Consider the following 15,574-nt stretch of genomic DNA (forward strand, 5'->3'; position numbering starts at 1 on the left):
ATATATATATATATATATGTATGTGTATGTAATGACAAGGATAGACTAAGAATTCAAGATAAATAAAAAAAATTCCCAGCAGACATCACGCTGTGGGAACGAAGCAAAAAAAAAAGCAAGAAGAAGTGGGTAAGGTGGCGAGGTGTATGTAAACTATGTAGGCAGGTGATTAAGTAGTTGTCAAACAGTGTCAGACTAGATGGGTTAGGTTACGTTGATGGCAAGCACCCCTGGCGGCGTCAGCAACACATTGATACATGTGAGTAAGTGTTTATGGATATATGCGTATGTGTGTGTATTTAAGAACACATATAATGTGCCGATTGAACCAGGAAGCCAAGAGATATATTCTAGTATTTTCATTGGTGAAGAAGGACATCCATGTTACGATGGGTTTTCTTGAAGAAAAAGATGTGTAGAAATTATTTATAGGTTAAGACGAAGTTGTGCATTAAATATTAAACAGTTATCTTGCTTAACTCTCCATAATTACCTATAAGACGGAAGCAAAAAAAAAAAGTCAGTAATTTCGGTTAGAGGAGGACATCCAGTTTCGGTTTTTGAAAATTGATCACAATTGATTACAAGTTGATAATGTTTGATAACATATCGATTTTAAAAGAACAACACATCATAAACAAAGAACAGCGAACAACAACACCTGAATACTATGAAACTACAGAGAAACACAGCGTCTGAAACCGATATTACACTTTCTGTTTGTTGTAGCACACAATGGGCTACCTGCGTTGTATCAGCGACGGGGATAGAATCCATAATTTAGCGTTTATAAGCTTTAAAGATTACCACTGAATGACACGAATCTATAGAAAATAAAGCACTGGAAATGAGAATAAGCAATAATGACTGGTTTATATAAGTGTGGGGAATCTATTACAGAACATATAGAAATCTTTGGCAAACAATCTAAATTATACAAGTTCTTTAGGAATTAAGTTTATGAATATTTATTTCCGAATGTATTGAAACTCTTGTCGTTCTACCATGTTAGTCCTGCATACGACACTATTATACCATGTTAGTCCTGCATACGACACTATTCTACCATGTTAGTCCTTCATACGACACTATTATACCATGTTTGTCCTGTATACGACACTATTCTACCATGTTAGTCCTGCATACGACACTATTCTACCATGTTAGTCCTGCATACGACAAGGACTAACATGGTAGAATAGACATACGACACTATACATCTGTTGGTTCCTTCTAACCGTTTTGGCAGCAGTACAAGGCTCCTGTCTCTGAAACAAAAGTGAACAATTTTGGTAACGTTATTTCCGGACGTCCTCTTCTTGTAGTTACTTTACATCCCTGTTGCTCTTCTGTTGATGAAATTGGACTATGTGCATTCCAGAGATAGGTGTTCCTTCATCTTCCTGGCTACCAACCACGCCCGCTAGTATGTTTGGTACTTTGCAAGAACTATCACAAAGAATAGAGAAATGTACGGCCATTGAAGTCTCGTTAATTAGTCCTGACTTACGGCAACGTTAGCAAAGCTCAAAGCATACAACTGAACTTTGTATACATATAACACTCTAGCTCTCTTCCGCCAGGAGTCCCGCCCCATCAGTCCTTGGCTGATCAAGTTAGGCTAAACGGTTGCCACACGATAGGGCGCCATAGAATACACATTCATAAGTACTAAATCATTAAGTTACACGGTAAGAAAGCAAAGCGCCATCTCGTAAATTTTGCCTAACGTATATAACTACATTATACTGTCTGACTGATTGAGTTCTGGTTGTCTTCTAATTAAGTGAAAAATCAATCAACCAACCTATGACAAAGAAGACAAGTTTATGCACTATGTACTTTGTATGGGAATCATTTGCGAGTGTATTTACATTACATGTCAATCTAACAAACCGTAAAAAACCAAACAACGAAATGCAGATAGGTGGCGCCGATAACATATAAAAACAAGATAAAAAACATATAATTGTTTTCACTGAAACTTATAGATATTCAAGCCACACTGGCGTTATTAAATTATCATAGTTCCTTGTCTTAAATAGGTACTTCATTTCGAAGTAGTGCTTAAATAAACTGTTTCATTGTAGTTCGTTGCATATTTACACAGTGCAATTCCCATATCTTATAACTGCAGACACACGTGTTTTTCATTTTTGTCTGTTTCGTCAGTGCACTTGCAGGACTTGAATTATTTCAAGACAGTTGAGAAGATCAAGGACAAAAACATCCAGCAAAAAAACTATGCGTTTTAGAAATTCGTTTTGAAGTTTTATGAATGAGTAAAAAAAAAACGTAGTTTAATTTAGCTGTCAGTAAACTTTATTCACCGAAATAAAAATATTATATTGATTTTTCACAGTCTATAGATGATAGATAACATGAGTGATGATTCAACAAAGTTGTATGGATATTTTTTTTGCAGTTCTTAAGTGTGATATTTATCTTCATTTGAAGATATGAATTTTATCATACATTTTTTTTCAATGGTGAATAAAGTAGTCTCTTCTCATCTATTCTGACTGAATTAATTAATAAACACATAGAAGAATTATTTTTAAACACTTCTGGTTGTATTAATTAATTAAAAATGATAGAAAAATATCATTTTGAGTACTTACGGTTAGGTACTGATTGGATATCAATCTTTGTCATGGATAGTCGCCTATATGATCTAATCATTAATTAGTTACTAGCAATTTTAAAACTAGATACTAATTACTAACTAGTTTTGATCCTACATTTCAGCTGCTAATCTGGGAAGGGCCATTTCTACGATGGAAGTGGCCGGGATTCGAACCAAAGTCTTCTTTCATCAGAACTTAAATCAACTAATTTATGTTACTGTTTCAAGTCTTGCTGAATTTTAAGCTAGGTTGGCTGGATGTGGTATAGTTAAATGGATGTAGAAAGCTTCTTTTATCTTTCTTTTTCTTTTGTGTGGTTCCTATCCCATTGCTTAGTATTATTCCAGTTTGTTGTATAGTTTTCTTTTTTTTCTCTGGCAAGATGGGCTATTGTAGATACACTGGTATTATCAAGTCTTCTATGCTCCTGATTTCTAGCTTTTGTTCGCCTTTTTGTTTCTCCAATGGACTGTAGTCCACATTCACAAGGGATGTTGTAAATGGTGTTTTTGTTCCCTACTGGGTCATTAAGGTTTTCCTTCAGAACCAACTATTACTGATTTACACCAATAGATGGCATCAACGCATGAATATGTTATATTACAATTAGTCGATTATCCAATGTAAAGTCGGAGCCTGTGTACAGTACTATCTCTATTGCATGGATAAGGTCTCATATGACATGTATGTAACTAATTCTTCCTATTAAAACTCGTATATTATTACGAATGTTTCTCAACAATTGGTCAAGCTAATATTTAGGAATGCATACAAGCCAGTCATAGTATCCACGGAAACATAAAACTAACTGTGATCGTATTGTGTTGTGGTCTTTGAATACCGTTTTGACTTTATGTTGTTTACATGTCTGGAATCTTTTTGTTGTTTGTTTATTCTTGGTGTTTGTCTTTTTCAAGTTTTTGGTATCCAATGTTATGAAGGGTTGTACTGATGTGTTTTTCTTCATTCTTTTTGGCATCTTATGTATTACCAGTACAGTTAATTTTTGAAACTGGGCAGTCTATAGCAGCCGTCTTTACAATGTTGGGGTGGTTTGATTTATAGTCGAGGTATTTACCCGCATCTGTGGTTTTTCTGTAAACGCCTGTGATAAATGGGCTATGTGTTTACGTAACCATCACGTCAAGGAATGGGAGTTTATCTTCTATTTCCATTGTAGATTATATCGCTGGATTCTTTCTGTTCAGGAGGTTAATGTATTCTTGAACTTTACCTCAATTTTTCATCTCTTCTTATTTAATTAATTATTCAAAAATTATAGAAAATAACCAAATTCTCACCTCTTCAGTTTGCAGTATTTAATTGAAAAAAATATAGAATAAGTATTAGTTTCTTATTGAACTAATTATCTAAATGCAATAAAAAACATGATTTTTAATATTATTTGTTTAAAATTTTAATGGTTACAGCGCTTTGCCATATTTACCAGATAACTCACGTTCTATTAGTTACTTAGGGGCAATTAGATTATATACTGGATTTGGCTTGAAATGACTAAACATTTATTATAATTTCCTATCATTTCAGTTTGTAAATTTACTCAGTTTGAGTAACAAAAGATGTCATTTCAAAGGATGTAAATATACTTTATTACAAATTTTATACAGTAACGTATTAATAACTTACCAAAGTTTTAAAAAAGTCTAATTTTAAGCCGTAGAATAACATTATAAGATTATTTATTGATAGTATTAAGCAAGGTAAAGTTTAGCCTTAACTAAACCAAAGCAAAAAACGTACACAAGTTAGTGTTATTTTATCTATTTATCGAATATAGGCCGTACTTAATAATGTCTTAACAAATGTTAGGCCTAAGACAAATGGACTTTCAGATTTTGCTGTCTAAGATCAGAACTCTATTGTATTATTCTAGAAATCCTGTATTTAAAGAAGCACTGTTGCAATAAAGATACTAATTTGACCGCAAGTATTTTACGGGTCTCTGCTAGTATACACACATTCTACTGATACGTTGGTGGTATTTTTAAATAGCATGAATAATTGAATACACTTTTTCTCACGTCGTTACTTCTAATGATTAGAATGCTTTGTTTCTGCAGGTGAGTACCCTCGTTATTAACGGTATTTTCGGCCATAAACCCAATAATGACTCAAGAGATTTCAATAAATATTTTATTCTTCCCGAACGATTTCACGTAAAAATGCTTTAAAAAATGCATATTGAGCAATAGTTGTAGTTGGGTCATTTTTAAGGTATTAGACAATAAACTGCAATATATAATAAAAGAAAAAAATTCAAATAAGATGTGCAGAAGAACAACTGAATTATTTCATATAAATTTGATTGGATGAACTGGCTTACTGCATCTTCTTGAATACCAAGAATAGCCAGTCATGATTCAAATACTTCAAAATCTCCCACATGTATACTAACAGGTTGGACACACGTGCCAAAAGAATGAGGTTGCATACAGGAAATTCCTAACCATTTGAAACATTGTTATAAATGTCGACTGTACAAAGAATAGTGCTTACTGAACGGTTTACTTGTCGAATACCAACAGCTAGTAACTCTGTAATAACAATACTCAGGCATAAAAACAGTTATTAGCCACGGTAATTAGATAGAAAAAGTTTAATTCTATACACATTCCAAAGCTTACTAATTATCGATCTTTTCTAATAATGTATATCAAAATGTAGCACCAATCATCAGAGATATAAAGGAAAAAATAACCACATATGTAGCATCAGTCATCACAGGTATAATACCAAAAATAAACACAATTGCAGTACCAGTAACTACACATAAAATAATCACACATTTAACATGAATCACCAAACATATAACACCATAAATAACCATGCATGTACCATTTATCATTGTAGATATAACACTAACAATAACCATACAGCAGCATAAGTCACTACAGATATAACACTAAAAATATCCACACGTGAAGCATCCATCATTACAGATATAACACTAAAAATATCCACACGTGAAGCATCGATCATCACAGATATAACATTAAAAATATCCACACGTGAAGCGTCGATCATCACAGATATAACACTAAAAATATCCACACGTGAAGCATCGATCGTCACAGATATAACACTAAAAATATCCACACGTGAAGCATCGATCATCACAGATATAACACTAAAAATAACCACACATGAAAATTATGATAACCCACATGCATTAGCTTGCATTTATTACAATTAAAACCTATTTGCCCAACTCACTAAATCAGCAGCATCCTCTTCACATCTAGCAACACCCAAGACCTTAATATTATCTGTAAATTTAGGTAATTTATTGACCATTCCTTCAATGATGTAAATCAAAAAGAGCAAAGGTCCTAAGACTGAGCCCTGAGGTACCCCACTTTTGACATTAATCTAGTTTGACTGAACTTCATCTGTAACAACCCTCTGCGTTCTTCCATCCAGCCACTATTCTATCCAATTTGCTAACTTATTCCTCACACCTATAGAAATAATTTCTTTTACAAGCCTTTTATGTGGCTCTTGTCAATTTTTTTCTGAAAATCCATTTATACCAAATCTACACCTTTACCCTCATCTACATAAGCAGTAACTCTTTCAAAGAATCTCAAAAGATTTGTAAGGCAATAGTTTTCCTTAGTGAAACCATGTTAACTATCCAATAAAATTCTAAACTTTGTTAAATGACTTTGCAAAGCATCTTTTAGCAGACTTTCCTAAACTTTTCCCACAACTGATGTCAGACTAATGGGTCTATAATTACTGGGTCAATTTTTATTACCTCTCTTGAAAAGAGGAGAGACATAAGCTAACTTCCAATCCTCTGGTACCTGCACATTATTCAAAAACTGATAAAAAATAGTAGCAAGTGGCTCACATATCCAATCTTTAACCTCCTTTAAAACCCTTGGGTAAATATTATCTGGCTCAGGAGCCTTATCATTCTTGAAACTTCCTAATTTTTTTAACAAGCTCAAAATTAATGCAGTCATCTTGTTCGATCTTCTTTCCATCTACCAGCTGTTCAATATTTGGAATGCTGTTTAAAACTTCGTTAGTCAAAACCGAAGAAAGGGTAAAATTTAATAACCCAACCATCTTATAATCATCCCTCAAGGGTCCTACACCCATTCTAACATTTGGTTTACCCTTAATGTACTTAAAGAAATCCTTACTGTTAATTTTTACATTTTCAGCCAACCTTTTTTCATACATTCTTTTTAATGTCCTAATTTCTTGTTTCACCAACTTTTTTGATCTTCTATAGTTTTCTAAATCTCTTGTCATAGCAGTCAATTTAAACTTCTGATATATTTCTTTAATTTTATCTTATAATTTTTCTGAGTCAACCTAGTTTTTTACTTGCAGCTACCCTTTTATTTCGATAAGGAATACATTTACCTTGAATGTTTAAAAATTTATCTTTCAAAATTTTCCACATCTGATCAGTGTCTCCAAATAACACAGCTGCCCCATTCACAACAGATGATTCTTGTCCCATCCCTTCAAAATTTGCTTTCTGAAATTTGTAACCAAAATGTTATTATTCCTTATCTCCAATTGCAGCAAAACATTGAACCTAATAAAGCAATGATCACTTGCACCCAAATGTTCCCCATTTGAAGTTAACAAGCTAGTGAAGAAAGCCATCTTGAATAGTTTCCAAAAACCTTTCTCCCCATGGTTTGACTTTAGCATTTCCCAATCTATATGCATGAAATTAAAATCACCCATAATTATGACTTCATTAAGAGCTGAAATCTTAATCTAATTGTAAAGTTTCTCGCTAATTTCATCAGTATCATTTGGTGGTCTGTAACAAACTAAAAGCCTTTTCCATTTGTATCCGCTAATAGAAACCCAAATGGGTTGATATCCTCAACTTCAACAGGATGTAACTCACATTTTACATAAAAAGCCACTCCTCCCCACTTTTTAATACTCTATCTCAATTAAATAGCCTGTAACCCTGTATTTCAAAGAAATTTCTGTCATCAAAATAATCTACGTTTAATCATGTTTCAGTTATTCCCATTATATCAAAATCCTCCATTCCTACCAGTACCTTAAAGTCATCTATTTTATTTCTTATGCTTCTAGCATTACAATTAAGCCTATTCTTGTAATTACTTCTATACTCCTTTCCTATGCTACATTTCTCTGCCTTTTATTCTTTTTGCATTTAGTTTATCCTGGCCCTCACTACTGTCTAGTCCTAGTTTAAACTTCCCTACAGCTGAGTTAATAGCTCTAGCAAACAAGCCAGCCCCTATCCCATTTAAGTGTGAACTATCCATTCTAAACAGCTTCCTTTTTCCATTGAAATGATCCAACAAGTCCAACCAGCCAATTTGCTCATCCTTACTAACTTAAACCTAGCATTCAGCCCTATTAATCAACTTATAATTTCATCCCCACAATTAATTCCGGGCAGTATCCCTGACAAAATTAAGTTATGCCCTTTTTCTTTAAATGCCTTTATCTGCCCCTTTGTACTTATTAATTAGCTCCTCTGACCAACCTTTCTCTACGTCATTAGCCCATACCTACACAACGAAAAACTGCATCTCTGCTAGCCCCATTTATTATATATCCTGCTCTGTCAGTTATATCCTCCACCTGTTCCTCTGGATAGCACAAGCTCACTCTTTTTCTCCCTATTTACCCCACAGACTATCTTATCTACATGCCTTGTCAAGGGATCACCCATAACTATAACCTCTTTATCATCCACATCCTTCTCTAACCCTTTTGTTTTCCTTCCCTCCAATAGTTTCTCGTCTGTAGAAGCCAAGGGCTGAAATTTGTTGTTCATTTCACCACTTTTTACTCTAATAGTACTTTTCTAACTTCCTGAAAGTCATTGTTAACTGATGTATCCCTTGCATGTAAAAGCTTAAGCTCCTCCTGAAATCCTGCTGCCATTTCCCACAGTCTACACTTCTTTTTATCTATTGCCTCTACTTTAATTATGATAGCCTCCAAGTTCTCCTCCAACCTACAAATTCTACGTACAAATTGCACATCTTCATTGCTAATACTAGCATCCTTAAAGGTACATGCCGGTCCAGTGTTCCCATATAAAATCCACTCATTGCACCCATTATAACTAACTCACTGTGAACGCTTTATCCCTACACTAGTCTTAACCATTGTATTTAAGCTTATACCTAGTTATAGGCGGAAAATAAATACTCAATACTCGGGATGCACGGGTAGTAAAATTTGGCTGAATACCGGGGCCAGGTGTCAAACGAGACCAGGTTCTCCCTTCTTCTCCCCCCCAAAAAACCTCCAACAATAACAAAACAACATACACAGAAATTAGAAACAAAAACAAAACTGATGTTTATTACATTTAACCGAATAATCACTAACAGAACATTCAAGTTTTACTTTCAACTTTCAATGTCTAACTTCAACTTCTCAAAATCTAACCCCTATTGTTCTCTGAATTCCCGTAACTTTCAGTTCTGCGTAAGTTGCCACAAAGATTAGGACTTAGATGCCATTTTCAATTACCCGGATTCGGCTGTTTTTAACTTCGAAACTATGCCGGAGCCGAATATTTGGCCGGGTACCCGTGCATCCCTACTCAATACCAAATACCAGCAACCTATTGTCAATAATGTTATTGTTAGTTTTAAGCCTAACGCTTAAGAACCAATTATATTAGTTTTTTCACTACTTTGTGTTCACACTAAAGTAACTAAGTTTATATTTAATTATAATATAACTTAGAAATAGAAGTCTTTACTTTGATATATACATAATGTTAATAATACAATGTATTTTGCTTGATTTATATTATAACCTACCTATAACTATAAGCTGAATTTAAACTAATGGATCTAAGTTCAAGTAAACAAGTTAATCCTTAAAACATGAAGAAACAATAAGCTAGTCTTTAGCTTGTATTTATTTAATGAAACAACGTATTTAACCTGTTTTACGATTTACCAGTAAGTTGAAATATGCCTAAGCCTAAGGTACCGTTACATGTACTAAGCCTAATTTAACGTTGTAGTAAAATTTACACCACTAAACTCTAAGTTAAAACATTGAGCTTCTTACCTGTATTTACCAATTTTACTAAATCTAGTTATTCTTTTGTTATTTATCCTCAATTACTAAATATTATAATATTAATATTAAATACTTTTCAAAAATGTGTAAGAGTTTACTTCTCAACGTCTTCTCTCTTCCGCAGCACCCTGTACTATATATATATCGCTCATGTATCATCAATAATCACAGATATAACACCGAAATAATAACACATGCAGTATCTGTCACCACATATATATGATCAAAAATAATCAGACGCGCAGCATCAGTCATCACAGATATAACCGTTCTTGAAGTATTAGCATAGATATAACACTGAAAACAACCACACATACACCATCAATCAGCACAGACATAAAACCAAAAATAATTACTCATTCAACATTAGTCAGCACAGATATAAAACCAAAAATAACACATATGCAGCATCCATCATCAGGATATAATATGTGAACTTCGAAAAAATTTTTTGAAAATCCAAAGGTTTTTTCTTCGGAAATAGAATTACAAGTTCATCTTTGGTCTTCTTGTATCTCAATGTGTTCCCAATTAAAGAATATATATATATATATATAAACACAAGTTCACTCTCTCTGGCGGTGACCTTATTACACCGTGTACATACATTTACTGAATACCAATGACTCAGAAGCTGTCTGTTCTCCATAGTTTAATAATACTTTAATATAGCAGCTAACAGGAAAGGCGTCAATAGTCGTGAGAGTAAGTGTTATTTACATTGCCAGAAACTTAAAACATTCAATCTGCTCTTCGAACTACCATGTCTGCTCTTAAAATATGCTGAGGTTTATCACTCTTTCTTCCTTGCGTCGCTGTTTTCTTTGTTGGGAACACTTGTACAATATTATCCAGACGGATATCCATCACATATTATTTTAACTGTTTAAAATCAGCTATGCGAGTATTGTGGTCCTACTCTCAATAGAGCAATACTGTGTTTGCCATTGAGCAACCGATTCTAGGCTACCTAATGCTACTATTTCTAGTAGATTCCAATTATAATATTTGCGGCTCATGACCTTCGTGACAAAGTGCATCTAAATAAAATGTTTGTGCAAGTAGTAGCTGTCCGTTCTTTTCACTGCTCAAAATTCGGTAAGTGTGACCACTGTTATTTCCGTTCTGTGTAATTATTAGTATTTACTTCTCAAATTCAACTAAGATAGTGTTTGGAATTCAGGAAGCAAAGTTACCTAGTCCGTCTAACGAGATAATTTGACGTTATGAAACAAATGGTAGACTTACAGTGTTGTTCTGATAAACTGCAATTAAAGAAGAGTTAAAACTAGATTCAATGGAGTCATCGAGGGTTTACTACTATCACGCCGTTGTTTTGAAGCTCTTACTATTTAAAATTCCTTGCGCGCACTTGCAGATACTGATCAAGACCTGGGACTTAAAGAGGTTGCGTGTGGAACATGTCACGTGACAGGGGGCTGGGAGGGGCCACGTGCTACTGGTCCTTGCGCGTTCACCGAAAGGTGCATTAGTCTATTACTCTATGTTGTCAGGTATCACTCTAAATTATAGGGGAGACCTGACATAACTTTGTTTCATATTTCTTTTTGTCTATACAACTTTTTACATACGCATCTCGCCCACTGAGGACATACGATTCGAAATCACCCACATATTCGCGTTGTCCCCCTGGGGAGGAGAGAAAACAAGACCACACTAATAATTACGAATGGTTTTACCGTACCTCACCAAGTTTCTGCCTCAAGAGGAGATGCCTAACTCCTACTTAAGCATAACATTCCCTTGAGGATGATGACCGATTGGTTTTGGCTGCTTTTCTATGAATATGAACGACAATGTTTGTAGCTTTTTCCTATCGATCTCAATGAAATCTGCAGCTGTTTGAGATTAATTTTTTATGAATTTTAATCTTACTCTAACACTATTTAAAACTGCCTTTTAAGGGTGTCAGTAACATTATTAAAGACTGCTATTTATGTCATTGACATGATTTAAGATTGGCATTTATGGGTATCAATGACATTATTTAAGATTTCTATTTATGAGTGTCGTTGATATTATTTAAGACTGCTATTTATGGATGTCATTGATGTTATTTAAAACTGGCATTTATGGGTGTCATTGACAAAATTTAAAATTGGCATCCATGAGTATCATTGACATTATTTAAAACTGCTAACCATGGATGTCATTGACATTATGACATTATTTAAAACCGCTACTTATGAGTTTTTAACGACATTCTTACAGCATTTAGTATTGTTACTTATTGATTTTAATATGATTTTGACATTATTTAGAACCGTTATTTACGGGTTTTAACGCGATTCTGACAGTATTTCAGACTGTTATTTGTGGATCCTAAAGACACTTTAACAGTATTTAACAGTGTTATTTTACGAGTTTTAATGAGATTTTGAAATTATTTAAAACTGTTATTTACATATTTCAACGTGATTTGGGAAGTATTTAACTTGCTAATTGTGCGCTTTAGCAAAATTCTGACATTATCTAAGACCGCTATTTATGGGTTCTATTATGATTCTGACATTATTTAAGAATGGGTTTTATTGTCATTCTGACATTATTTATGAATTTTAGTGTGATTCTGACATTATCTTAGACTGCTATTTATGAGTTTTATTGTTATTCTGACAGTATTTATGAGATTTTTTATGATATTTACATTATTTAAGACTGTTATTTGTGGGTTTTAACGTGATTCATACACTATTTAGGACTACTATTTATGGGCTTTAACATGATTTTGACATGATTTAAGACTGCTATATATGGGTTTTAATGTGATTCAGACATTATTTAAGACTGTTATTTATGGGTTTTAACGTGATTCATACATTATTTAGGACTGCTGTTTACGGGTTTTAACGTGATTCAGACATTATTTAGGACTACTATTTATGGGCTTTAACATGATTTTGACATTATTTAAGATTGCTATATATGGGTTTTTATGTGATTCAGACATTATTTAAGACTACTATTTATGCGCTTTAACATGATTTTGACATTATTTAAGACTGCTATTTGTGGATTTTAATGTGATTCTGTCATTATTTAAGACTGTTATTTGTGGGTTTTAGCGTGATTTTTACATTATTTAACATTGCTATTTATGGGTTTTAACGTGATTCAGACATTACTTAAGACTGCTATTTATGTGTTTTAACGTGATTCAGACATTATTTAAGACTTATTTGTGGGTTTTAACGTGATTTTGACATTATTTAGTACTGCTATTTATGGGTTTTAACGTGATTCAGACATTACTTAAGACTGCTATTTATGTGTTTTAACGTGATTCAGACATTACTTAAGACTACTATCTATGGGGTTTAACATTGAATTTGATATTATTTATAGGCTTTGATGACATTCTGATACTTAACTCTTGATTTATACATAGTAAAACTAAAAAGGTGTAGTAAAAATTGAAAACGTTCCTGTTCACTAATCATTAATAACATATTCAAATATCACCTACGTATGATCATAAATTTCTTTGTAGATTGTGTTTTGCAGTACATAAGATGGTTATCTTGACTACACATAACATACTTTGTCTTAAACAAGATTTTATGTACAGGTTGCTAGATATATATAGCTGTTCTCGATAATTCACCTTCTTCAGTTACTAAGAAAAAGTAAATAAAATAATAAAACCTGATATTCGAGTTTTGTTATTGTTAGTTTGTTCCAATACAGAGCGTAATAAAAGTAAATTTAACAACAGGGTCTTCCTCTAACCTATGTCTTGCAACAGAAGCAATTATCATCGTTTTAAATACATATAAATTATTTATTTAAATCAGAGTTGATACAGAATCAAATAGAAATATACAGTTTGAAATACTGGATGGGAAAATCTGCGTAGTACATTTAATCTATAAAACCCAACATTTCATCAAAAAATATATGTACAATTTCAGCAAAATATTGAATATAAAAAAACAACAACAAGTCGTAGAAGTTCAAGACTATAATCATACAAGTATTAAGCCTAAAATATTTCTAAAATTACGTTCTTTTAAATGAAGTCACTAAAGCCGAATGGGATTTAACAGGTCTATTGCGTTTGAGAGGAACAATTATAATTCACAAACTTTTTGTCAACTTCAATTTTGTTTTTTATTCTTGCTGATAGGACACTTAACCACTTCATCTCAGTAAGAAATATGTTAGTTTTATTTTAAATGCGTCCATACAGTATTCTTATTTTTCTGAAACATACAACAGAGAAGTAAAGGAAAGACTTACCTTTTAACCTTTTCACTTTCGCTACACTAGTCTTGCCACACCGGTACTTTTCTTCAATCATTGTCACATAACTACACGGAAAATCATCCACGCTTTCAATATCGTAGTACTCCGCCTTTCCGTAAAGTAGTGCGTCGATTTCCTCTTCAAGCATGCAGTCTGGAATTAGAGTCGAATCTGACTCTAAGTTTGATCTCAAACTAGCGCATAAGGAATCTTTCAAAATAGATTTGGAATGTTTTTTTCTGATGCGTGGACTGTTTAAACCAGTTTGTTTCTTGGTTAAAGATGTAACTTTAATATCGGTATCGAATCGCACTGTCTTCTGGTACGTTTGAGGTCCAGCGGGTAATGATAATGAAGCTGAACTACTATTTCCAGATATTTTATTTTGAGGAGTACTATGATCGGTGACTTCTGGGACGTATGGGCTGGCCCTGCTCCTGCCAAACTGGGATGATCGCTGATGCTTAGGGCTATGGCTATTACTACTACAACTGACTTTGGAAGAGGAATCACAGGAGCGATTGGCAACTGTCGGGCTACCATCTCTCGAGGAAGACGATACTGATTCACATTTCTGGATGGCACTAAGTAAAGATTGTCGTAAATACATTAGGTGGTCAAGGTTAACGTCATACAAACCTGATTCAGATCGCCGAGAGCCAATGGAATTCCCATGCTGATGTCTTTGGCATTGCCTTCCCATGACCTTTGTACCCATTATGATTTTTGGTTTGACACTATCCTTGGCTTTCTTAAAAGAGGAATTGGTATTCGATGCATCTGTAGCTGTTCCTCCTCGATTGGTTGTACAGGAACCATTACTAAAGCCTGGGGTGCAAAGGTTTCTGCCTTCTGCTGCATAGTAAGAACAATCTGGGATTTCCGGTGTTGGACAAAGGCTCTTATAGCCACTATCAATAGAATTGGAGCCAGCGTATCCAATAGAATCCTTGTCTCCGTCGCCGTGATGATGATGTTGAGTAGATGGAAATCTTCTTGACTTTTCTTCTCCTTTATTCTTGACCGTAAGGCGGCGCTGTTGGTAGACGGTCGCCAATTCATAGTAATCGTCTGAGTCACATGGATCATACGTCAGTACACTAATAGTATCGAGCAACGGATTAGATGAAGGTTCTGATCGACTGCGAAGGTGTTGAAGATGAGTCTGTCTTTGAGAATGATGTTTACTTTCGTTCATTCTCTTCCGCCTGACTCCGGGAGATCCGTAAATAGATGACACACGGTGGGGTTGTCTGGCCAACCGGACGTCGGGAAGAGATGATCCTCGAGAAACTATTCTTTCTGTGCTGATTCGAGTGACCGTTGTCTTGTCGACGTAGGTGTGAGGAAGGAACAATCGCTTAGTCTCCTCGTCGTCACTCAGGTTTTCTTTAAACTGTAACCTTTCCGTGTGAAGATCTAAATGGTACACAACCAATTCTTCAAACGTGGCATACATATGCCACATCTGTCGGGTAAAGTCATCTCCTTGTGAACTTAGCTCCGCCTGCAAAGAAGAAAGAAATAAGTGTCCCCGTTTCTTGGAATAACCCACATGAACTTGAGCTTCTGTAAGATTATTCCGAGAAAATCAACTC

The 15,574-nt window shown here is 34.1% G+C and overlaps 1 protein-coding gene across 1 annotated transcript in view; it reads right to left on the reverse strand.

Moving 5' to 3' along the window:
• The window catches only part of LOC111086158, a 17,920-nt gene extending 2,612 nt beyond the window's left edge, over positions 1–15,308 (reverse strand). The window contains exons 1-2 of the mRNA XM_022387867.1: positions 14,826–15,308; positions 13,971–14,762 (exon numbers count right to left, since the gene is read on the reverse strand). Coding sequence (XP_022243575.1) covers positions 13,971–14,762; positions 14,826–15,174 — 1,141 coding nt within the window. The 5' untranslated portion in view covers positions 15,175–15,308. The remainder of the gene's footprint in view (positions 1–13,970; positions 14,763–14,825) is intronic.
• Between the last annotated feature and the right edge of the window lie 266 nt (positions 15,309–15,574).

Source organism: Limulus polyphemus, unplaced genomic scaffold (genome assembly GCF_000517525.1).
Source record: "Limulus polyphemus unplaced genomic scaffold, Limulus_polyphemus-2.1.2 Scaffold886, whole genome shotgun sequence".
In the NCBI taxonomy this organism is placed as follows: Eukaryota; Metazoa; Arthropoda; class Merostomata; order Xiphosura; family Limulidae; genus Limulus; species Limulus polyphemus.